At 41.2% G+C, this 10,661-nt stretch overlaps 1 protein-coding gene across 3 annotated transcripts in view; it reads left to right on the forward strand.

Moving 5' to 3' along the window:
• Positions 1–365: 365 nt before the first annotated feature.
• The window catches only part of LOC107596422 (leucine-rich repeat and immunoglobulin-like domain-containing nogo receptor-interacting protein 1-B), a 36,381-nt gene continuing 26,085 nt past the window's right edge, over positions 366–10,661 (forward strand). For all 3 annotated transcript variants that reach the window (XR_001610359.1, XM_016287156.1, XM_016287157.1), the window contains exon 1: positions 366–1,182. Coding sequence is in view for 2 of the 3 variants with exons in the window: in XM_016287156.1 (XP_016142642.1) it covers positions 1,171–1,182 (12 nt within the window). In the remaining variant the exon portion in view is untranslated. The remainder of the gene's footprint in view (positions 1,183–10,661) is intronic.

Consider the following 10,661-nt stretch of genomic DNA (forward strand, 5'->3'; position numbering starts at 1 on the left):
CTCAGAGGAATATTGAGGCACCTCTTCAGTCTGTTTGTGCAGCTTACCAACCCCTGCGCCTCATGCTCCACATCACCCTTCCCCTCCACCCCCATCAAATCTGCATTTGATTATCCCCCCCTTGGTAATCTCGCTCGTCTCTCTCTACCTGCCGCGCCACCGCCTCTCGCTTATTGTTTAGTATAATGGTGTGGGGACTTACAAGGATTTACACCTGATTATATCCCGCAGGGCGAATCCCCCATAGACTGACCTTGCAGTTCACTATTGCGATTGGCTAAGCAGACTCAGCCCATTCGGCCAAATTCCTCATCTCTCTCTCTCTCTCTCTCTCTCTCCCCCCATTTTGTGTCTCCGGCTCTCTCTCATTCTCTCTCCATTGGCTGTTGTTTATCCACCCTGCCTGTTTACCTCCATGAGTCATCCATTTGTCACATTGCAGCTCCCGGTTGCTTTTGACGAATGCTGCCTTTTGCATAAAAGCCCGGCATGAATTGCTGTGTTCTGACAGGATGACGAAGAGGTAGAGACAGGTTTCACAAAGGTATAGTCACATTTCTGGGGCAACCCCCCATGCCGGTATCCTTCTGTCCCTGCTCCTGTTTCCCGCTGCAGTCGGTCTGATGAACAGCAGAATTGAATTTCATTAGTTACATTGTCCCTGTTTTGAGCTTTGTGCTGCTTCTCTTTTCCTCCCTCCTCCTTCTCACTTCGTATCCCTCTCTGCCTGCCAGTCTTAGGCTTTCTCTCCCCCTCCCTCGCTCCCTCCATCTCCTCCATCTCTCCATCTCAATGCACCACAGCTCCTCCCTCCACCTTACACAGTGTCGACTCCTCCCTCTCCATCTTTCTTTCCTCTCTCGCGCTCTCGCTCTCACTCTCACTCTGCTGGGTATGGCATGTATGTGAGCGGGTGCACTCCTGTTTACATGCATGCCTGCATCTGGGACAGACTCTCATGCATTCTGTGGCCTGTAGATGCTCGTGCGCCACACTCTGAGAAATTTCTGGACCCCTTGCTTGCTTTGAGGAATTGTGTGGTGTTTTTGTTTTCCCTCTCACTCATGAAATTCTTCAAAAACCTCCTGTGTGTCACCCTGCCACTCTGGAGCGATTCGGATCTAAGCTGCACTCCGGCAGAATGGAATTGCCAAATTTAGACTCCACCGCATGACGTTTCTGGTAAGAGCAGTTTGCATTCAGTGCCAGATAAGCATTTCGAGAACTCTGAGATTCTGAAAAGGTCTGAAGGGGGAGATGAGACTGGGATTTTCAGAGGGGAAATGTGTCCGAGAGGGATAGGGCACAGGCTCCGGAGAGAAAGATGCTGAATAATGCTTCTGAACCGGACACGGGACCTAATACCGTGGACTGTCATTGTGCAGGGAGGGGGTCATTTGCTACAAATGACTATCTGGCTGTGTGGGCTTTCATGCATGTTTTCACTTGCACTATGTTTCTAAAAAAAAAAAGAAAAGAAAGAAAATCTCACTCCTACCCCCCTCCTCATCTTTTTCTGAGTATTTCTATATGGCCAGGTTATGATACATGCTGTCTATAGTGCATGCTTGAATATATGTGAGACTTCTGAGTGTATTTTTGGTGCTGTTGTCATGGTTTATTGCTCAAGGATATTTATTTTGCAGGATGCATTATGGAAGAAAATAGTGTATTGCTTTTGACGCGTTTGAGTCTTTATTTCACAGTCCTATTTAGAGCCTATTTCTCTCCTTTTTTCCTCTCTCTCTCTCTCTCACACACACACACACACTCACTCATTTTCTCTCTTTCTTGCTCTCTTTTTTGTCGCTCCCCGTTTTACTGCTTGGAAGCAACTTCCTCCGCAGCTAATGTGGCGTTTAAAGGAATAACAACATTACACTTCATTTCTTAATCTTAATGTCAAAAATACATTAAGAGGAGTCTTACAGAATGCATCAAAGATTCATGCTATCTCAATGGTACATCCTTTACAGCTGTCAGATCCATAGTTTCTTATGTAAAGGTGCATTGTCAGTACACATCTATAAAACCAAGATTCATTTTTTTTCCATATATACACAGGCGGTGTGAGCTAATTCTCAGATTCAAATCCAAGACACCATGTGCTCTGCAAAAACCTCCTTCTGCTGTTTTTTTCCCTTTAAACACAGGGTTATCCATCAAAACACAATACATCTGCAATATGCATAATGGCTTGTGTTGGGTAGGAAGATGGGAACATGGAACAACTGCATGGCAACAGTATCCTGGCCACATTCTGAAGATGATGTAGCTGCCAGTGGAGAAATCCAGGCCAAAACACAAGAGCCGTGGCTGAAAATCTATAACCGAATAGTGATACAAATAAAACAGCCTATAAATTGAGATATGTTTTGGTATGCTGGCGATTGTGTTAAAAGGCAATCTCCTCATTGAGCAGATTCTCAGCTGGTGGTAATAGCCATTATGATAATGCTGCAGTCTGATAACAAATAGCAGATGAAACAAGATAAGGCAGTGCTACAGGAGAACTGCATCACCTCACGCTCTTGTGATGTGCATTCACACATAGATTAGAGCCTGTGCCTGTCAGACCTCGTGTTTTCACAGCTTTTGTGAATGATGCAGCCTGATGGGACCAAATCCCAAAAATCATTGAAATTCAGCTCCTTTCCGATTGCGAACCTGCCACATCCCTCTCTGCTTCCCTATTCATTCTCTTCTATTCACTTTTTTAAGCAGTCAGTGAGGGCCTGCTTTCAGCCGCGGTGGCATAGATAGACAGACTGAGCGTGCGTTTGTCCTCATTGTGGAGGGATGCGAGAATTGGACGCCATAAGCGCAGCGGCTCGTTTCTGTCACACAAAATGAGGGACTATTGAAATGGGCTGTACATAGCGGGAAAGCCAGCGAGGGGCTGCTGTGAGAGGCAACCAAGTGGCATATCAGACAGCACGCACTCACTCCAGCCTCCCACAAATGTATTCAGAAGGTCACAGAGTCGCTTCGCTGCAGCAGACTCTCCCATTAAAATTTAATCATAACAGCTTTATGTAAAAAGTAAAAAAATAAGAGACCAGGCCTATGCCTTCCTTTCTTGCTACCCCATTTCTAAGGGTTACGTGAATGAAAATGATGCTTACTTGTTTAAAGCGACGTTTCTGTCGTTTCGGAAAACTTGGTGTCGTATCTCCACTGATCATCTGGGTGGCTGCTGATGGCTAAATTTGCACCTCGTGAAAGACGAGAGGAAGATATCATTGATTGTATCAGTCAGACTAATCAAATTATTAGCCTCGGGTGGAGTGCTGGTCAGAGGAACAATGCTAGCATAATTCAGGAAGCTCGAGAGTGATTATCCTGTGGCTAATTTCGTGAGATAAGCTCCTTCCTAATAGAACTATTGATAAAGAACTCCAAGGAGCTCAGTTTGAGCTAGATTGCTTTTGGGATTACGGTCGTCCTATATTCTCTCCACATTTTCTCTCTTCTTTTGTTTCAATTAAACCCAAAACAAAGAGCCCTGTGTTTAAAAGAGGAATAGCGTTTGGAGTAATTACCAGCTTTGCCTGCTGGTAGCGGTGAATTTAAAGTTAATTTCAAGAGCATTAATGAGGAATGAAAAACACTTTATGGAATTATTATTAACTGTTGCCGGAAAGCTGAGGGAAGAATTGACATGGGACTGGGCCCAATTAGATTTCACGCGATGACAAGGAACCTGACAGCAGCTGTAGCTTTGCAAATTTAGCCAGACCATGGGCTGAAATAACCTATAATGTTTCAGCTGGCTGATGGGTGGGCACATGCTTGATGCCGCTTACAAGGAATGGATGTGTTTTATTGTCAAGAGTAAGAGACAGAAATGCAGTGCATCTGTTTCATTTCCAGCCCTTGAAGGATGCTTATTTAAACTGCAAGCATCACATATTGCTCTGTCGGCAGTTAGTCAGAAGACCAATATTCGAGTGATGGGTCGTAACTAATTTCAATCTCAACCATGCTTGGAGTTGAAACATTCATGTCGTTTACTCAATTTATGATAGCATGAAACTTCCAGGCCACCAGTTGGCACAAAGAAGGTTGCCCCTGGTCTTTTTTTTTAATGCCGGTTTTCATTTTCTCTTCAGATTTAAATGCTTTTAGAGTACAAGAGTGCCAAGCTGTGAGGGGAAATCATGGGAAATATGTATTCAGATTTAAAAAAAGACACGCTATAGTTTATATTGTATCAGCATGCTACTCTCAATTCCATATAGTGTCCATATATTACTCCTCTTCATGCAAAAGCCTCACTTTGACAGTTTAGTCATGGCTTTTGTTTGAATGGTATAAATTTCAGCACATTTTCGCTTCGATAAGTCTGGAGTTCCCTGTTTCGACATCAAGGTTCATGTTAGTTTTTCCTTTAGTGGAATGTAGCTTTCCAAACCTTGGGCTTTGATCTAAATCTTACTGTCATTAAAAAACAAGATCAAAAGAGAGGAGTCAAATGGAAGCAAACAGTTGGAAGACATGTCTCTGCTCTGAATGCTGTATCCGTAGGCTTAAAACCCAAGCTGATTTGGTATACAAAGTTGTTTGTGTGGGGTAGGAAGAAGACAAATGTATGGGGCAAGCAGGGCTGATTATTGATTTGGCTCAGGTCCTCACTGATTAACTGCTGTTGTAAATACCGGTAAAGACACCTGCTTATGTTGTGATGAATGGTAGCAACTTGATTTGCCACCCACAACTTGGGCGGCCTTTACACTATTTTCAATGACCTAGCTTTCAGATATTTTTGCAAACAGACTATTTCATTTTTACTCCACTTTGCTAATCGGTTGTACCTATAGCAATAACTGACCAACATATATTTCAAAGCAAATAAAAATAAAGAATAAAAACACTGGTCGATTCTACTCTGCAAACAACACAATGATCCCATGACTGTGACTCCAGCTGTCACAACTGTATCCATAAAACATTTCTTTACATAAAAGTTTTAAATGATCAGGGTATAAATGAATTGTACAGCAAATGGTTCACCCATGCCATTTCATGACCAGACTGCATGAGAGCAGACAGCCAATTAACAGCAATTTAGCAGATAACTATTTATGTATTGGGAATATTTAGATAGCTGTTAACCACTGATTTGCTTCATACTGTGAAATGTGTGCAGTGTGATCAGGGATGCCAGAGAGGGAGAAAAAGAGAGAGTGACAGGCAGAAGGAACGGGATGATGAAGAAATAGATTGGAAGAAGGAACAAAATGAACTCCCTCAGGCCAGTATAGCCAATTAGTTGCTGCACTCTACATTCACTTTACTTTCAACTCACAGTAGCTTTCTATTAGACTGCCTATTATAAAACATTATGCTTAGTGGTATCATTTGCCGGCACAAATGAATCATTACTTAATCCTTCTCTGAAAGAATGTAATAAAAATCTAAGTAAAATGAAACATTTTCTAATTGTGATTGCAAACATCAGACTATCCTCAAAACGATGCTCATTTTCAATAGTTCTCTCAAATATTTTTCTTCCTTTGTGAGATATTTGAAATATTAGAAACATGATTACAGTTTGGTGTTATGATTTATGAATCAGGAATTTTAATTGAACTGGAATTAAAGTTTCTAAAGCCTAGAAAAATGTTCAGTGCACTAAGACAGAGTAACAGTATTTAATCTGTTTTTACTCACTATGGTTCAATAAATAACACTTTTTATTCTAAAAAAGTACACAATGATGAATCACCCCACCATTAACAAATTATTATTTTTTTGATATAATATTGTTAATAAAAAGCACAAAAGCCCTGCTGTTTACTATAAATGTTTTTTCTATAAATGGAGAGTATAACTCTCTGGAGATCAAAACGAGTTATTAATTACTATGTAAAACATGTTGTTTCATGACTGTTTCTTCTAAACTCGAAGTTAAATCCCTGACTGAAACACTCATTTGCCACAACAGGAGTGTGTTTAATGTGCATAGAGAGCACAGTTCCAACTGGAATACACAGTAAACCCAGTGCAATTTAAACGCATAAGCACAAATGTAGGAAGAAGAAACATTATATTCTCTAGTTAAACACTGTGTTTTGTGTTTTGAAAGTATTGTTTTATTATGGCCAAAAGTACAATTTAATATATCTTTTGTCAACTGAATCCCTTATTTGAGCCTATAAAACCCAAATAAACAGGAATGTGCAAGTGGGTCACTACCAAGCTTTGCTTATTTGTCTTGTTTGGTCAAGCCGAGGCTCACTGGCAAGGTCAGGAGTACGATGGTGAACAGGGAGAGAAAATAAGGAGACTGCGTAGATGGTCCGACGTGATATTTTTTCTCAAGGTTATAGCCAGGATGAAACAGAGGGGATGGAGTGGGAGAGAGAGCAGGAAGATGGACCTTTGGGTTGAATTACATTTGTACATGAGTGGGAGAGACAGAATATCATCCAGTGAGCACTCAAACACATGAGCGGTTTAACATGAAAATATAAAATCAATTCAACTGATAGCCATCCTCTGTGGTTTCAGATGACGATTAATCTCGATACCGCCGTGACGGGCGTGTTTGGTTTCGTCTGTGTAATTTGCCTCGAAACAAAACATCTGTGAAAAACAATAGTTTTTTTGTTGACAAAGGTAAATCCTCATATTTGTGAAGAGCTTCAACCTTAAACATTCATTTCTCCGTGAGGGTCTCTAGCTTAAACAGATAAATAGCTCGGTTTTCCAACGTTGGAGGCAGAATTGATTTTGCCCTCTAGCTTGACAGATAGCCCTGAAAGTAACAAATAGCGAAGAAGAGGACAAATCTTTGAAGCGCAACACTTATTAACTTCATGAGTGTTGGGAAGGTGCAGTAATCTAAAAGAGATCTAGTCCTCCATTAGGAGAGGAAGGAGGCATCAGCTGGTAGACACCTTGTGAAAAAGAAGCCTTGCTAATTCCTCCCACCTGCTGACAACAGATAATTGAAAAGCGAGTCGGCAGACCCTTTGAGTATGAACCGGATATGGACTTGTCAGTCAACTTGCTCATATTTCATTGCCTGATTGAACTCGACTGATCAACAGTCTTCTGAATTTCTCCTCTGTGAACCCTTGCCATGTTGAATTTGAGTTACAGTGGATGTTGCAATATGGCAAAATAGGGCATTACATTTGAGGGTCCTGCTCTCAGAAGAGCACTATGTTAAAATGAACGTGTGGTTGACACTTTATTTCTTCCCTTCGAGCTAGCGGGCAGGGTTGAATGGGTATGACCTTCCCGTGTTACTGAGGGAAAAGAACAGAGGAGAACATGTAATTTCCACCACAAAGATCTTGGGAGAGCAACTCGCTTTAGACGGCATGCAGCCTGTCGTGTGACTGAAAGTTGGGTAGTAATTATTAAACAAAGAGAATGCTTAGTGCCGTTCTAAAACGGGAATGTGGATGCATACTCAACACATCACACTTTTAATGTAAACAACTGTGCATTTAGCTTGCTTTTTGAGGGGAGGGTAAATTTATGACAATAGAGATGGCCTTTTAATAGCGATGTGCTTGCTTGTTACAGAACTGGCTCAAATTTAAGAATCTAATACAAGTGCGCTGCTCCCTCTTCCTATATGCAGAGCGGCTCTCATTGACTACTGTATATTTCTTCAAATCAATCAGGCTAAAGGAGCACATTTCTGTCGGAATATATTGCATGCCAGGAACGGCTGGTTACACTAAAGTGCCCTGAGGTAGATATGCCTTTAAAGACCCAATTCTCTGCATGGAAGTTAATGCAGGGGTGTTGACTAATAAGATGAGCTATTGTGAGTTCACTATATTGAGAATTACTCCGTCAATGCAATATTCTGGCAATGCAACAGAGAGAAGTAGTTTTTTCCTTCTTCGTACATTATTTATAGTCGCCTGACAGACTTTGATTTGTATGTTTACAGAATGGGGGCTTCCTGAGCGATGATTTAATCTTTTAATTGGATAATAAATCCAACACTTTGTGTAGTGGTTTTTCAATTGCAATCAGTTGACCACTGAGGCCAAATTAGTTTTAAAGCATTTGCATACCTTAGCATTTGGGCTAAAACAAAGGTTTCAGTGATTAGGAACAAAGATGGAAGTGTGTGTGTATATGCAATCCATCATTTAGATCTGGAAGAAGAAAAAAAAATCAGTCAAAGCATTTGTGCTAAATGATAATTAGGCTTTTTGGCTTTTCCTTTTTATTTAAACCATCATCTTCACTTTGCCCATTGGCAAGCATTTGCAAGTTGCAGGCCAAGAGATAACAGCATAAATGTTTATAGTTCGCTTTTTATCAGTAGTAAAACAGGTACATATTTCTGCCCATGAGCTGAGCTATTTTCTTCCTGTGGGAGTACTATGCGACACCACAACAGTGAAAAAAATAAGATTTTTTGATATTGGAAGCAACAGCCATGTTTAATTAGGGAAACTGTGATCACACCATGCAGACCTACTGTAATTTTAAAGTGATTTCCATCTGCTTTTGTTTGCTTGTTTAAAACCACCAAGCAAAATTGTCAATAATTTTAATGAGCCAACACCTTTGACCTGTTCTCTCCTCAGACAAATTCTCCCAATTATAGTTAAAGGTCAAAGTTGGTTGTTTGGCAGATATTTGGGAGACATGCATATTGAACAGAAATTTGCATCGCAGGGGATGTCACACATAATAACAGTTTAAACAACCCTGCTATGCCTCCGGAGGCTTGATGCCTGCTCAGCCGGGGAAGATCGTGATAGATTCAGCGTGATTAAAACATCCCATTCTTGGCAGCTCTGTTTACGTCATGACCTTCACCCTCACACCTCCTCATGCCACATGAGTCGTTTAATCGATGTAGTAATTCTCTCACAGTACCCTGATCGCTTTGCTCCCCGACTGTATGCAGATCACACTCGATAGATAAACGAGGGATAAGCACCATTGACAATAACGGCCCTTTTGATCTAGCTGAGGTGCACTAATATGAAATTGTTATCGCTGAAACTACTCCCCTTATTTCACGCCGGAACTCAAAAGAATATTTTCTTTTGTTACACATTTCTGACACACCTGAAGACACTCAGAAATGGAATCAGCAAATCTATGCATTAAACAGATGGCTGCATGTAGGCTTTTTTTTCACCTCTCTTTGCAGTTTCATTTGATCAAAATAGTCTGGGCCATGGATCGCGGAACTGACCAAAGGAAAGGGGGGCCCGGGGTGTGTGTGGGGGGTGGGGGTGAGGGGGTTTGGGTGTGGCGATTGGTGCTAGAGGAGTGTGGTTTGCAGAACTTGGCCCACTGGATGAGAATTAGCTTTATAATATTATAATAAATGATCATTTATGCAAAGACTCTGGATAGTTTATTTTTTAGAATCATGGGCGTCGCTAGACCATTTTTAGGGGGGCAATAGCAAGGTGTGTTTATCGATGGATTGTTATAATAACTGCATCTGTGCAGTTCTACAGTATAAATATCATGGAGGAGCAATCGGTTCCCCATCTACTAAAGTTTTCACTGTGTTAACCCCTCATCACACCAGGGGCGGTTCTAGAGGGGGGGGGGGGGTTTTGGAAACATATCCCGGGGGTGTAGGTGACCAAATACTTATTTTACCGAGGAATTTACCAATTAATTCTTTAAAAATCCTACAATGTGATTTTCTGGATTTTCTTTTCTCATTTTGTCTCTCATAGTTGAGGTATACCTATGCTGAAAATTACAGGCCTCTCTCATCTTTTTAAGTGGGAGAACTTGCACAATTGGTGGCTGACTAAATACTTTTTTGCCCCACTGTATATATATATAGAAAGAAAAACATCACCAGCTGCTAAATTCAAATCTGCGTTCGCTAGCTGGCACAGAGCCAGAGGCTATGTTCACAGTCAGTTTTTGGGATTGACAACCGCATTTTCTTTACAGGTGTGAGTCTCAAAATGTCCCGTTCACACAGCAGCTTACAGTTGTGTTTAGAATACAGTCTGTATGAACCATAGACTGTGGTATGAATGTGCAACGGGAGTCAAGCCCCTATTCCTTACCAGTAACCATAGTGACAGTGACCAAAGTAAAATCAAAGATAGTGACGTGCATACAACTGAAAGTCTTATCACTTTCTGACACGAGTCCAATCGAGCCACGAGTTCTTTCTCAAATCTTCATTAACCTACAGCGGCTTTTAAATTTGGGTGGAGAGCAGAGCATTTCATTTGAATCACACGCAGAACACAAAACTGATGGGAGCAACTCCGGTGGAAAACTGACGGGCTCTAAAACATTCAGATGACACAGCTCATTTCTCCGTCACTGTAATGCCGAGTTCACACAGCACAATTTTGAAAGTCGTCGTGTAACCGTGGTTTTCAAACTGCACAACTATCTGAGGTAGCAGTCAGTCGCTGCTGTGTTCACATTGCACGATGGATCGGAGACAGGAGGTTACACACTGCATGACTTTACAATAGGAAGAATCGCAGACAACTCTGCCTGGTCCGCAAACTACGTTTCACAACAAAACACACGCGAGAAATGATAAGGAATTAACGCGAGAACCCGCGTGCGTCAGACCGGAGTTCTCGAGCAAGACTGGAATTATAATATATATATATACAGTATATATATATATATATATATATATATATATATATATATATATATATATACTGTATATATAT

Source organism: Sinocyclocheilus grahami, unplaced genomic scaffold (genome assembly GCF_001515645.1).
Source record: "Sinocyclocheilus grahami isolate Dianchi unplaced genomic scaffold, SAMN03320097.WGS_v1.1 scaffold219.1, whole genome shotgun sequence".
NCBI lineage: Eukaryota > Metazoa > Chordata > Actinopteri > Cypriniformes > Cyprinidae > Sinocyclocheilus > Sinocyclocheilus grahami.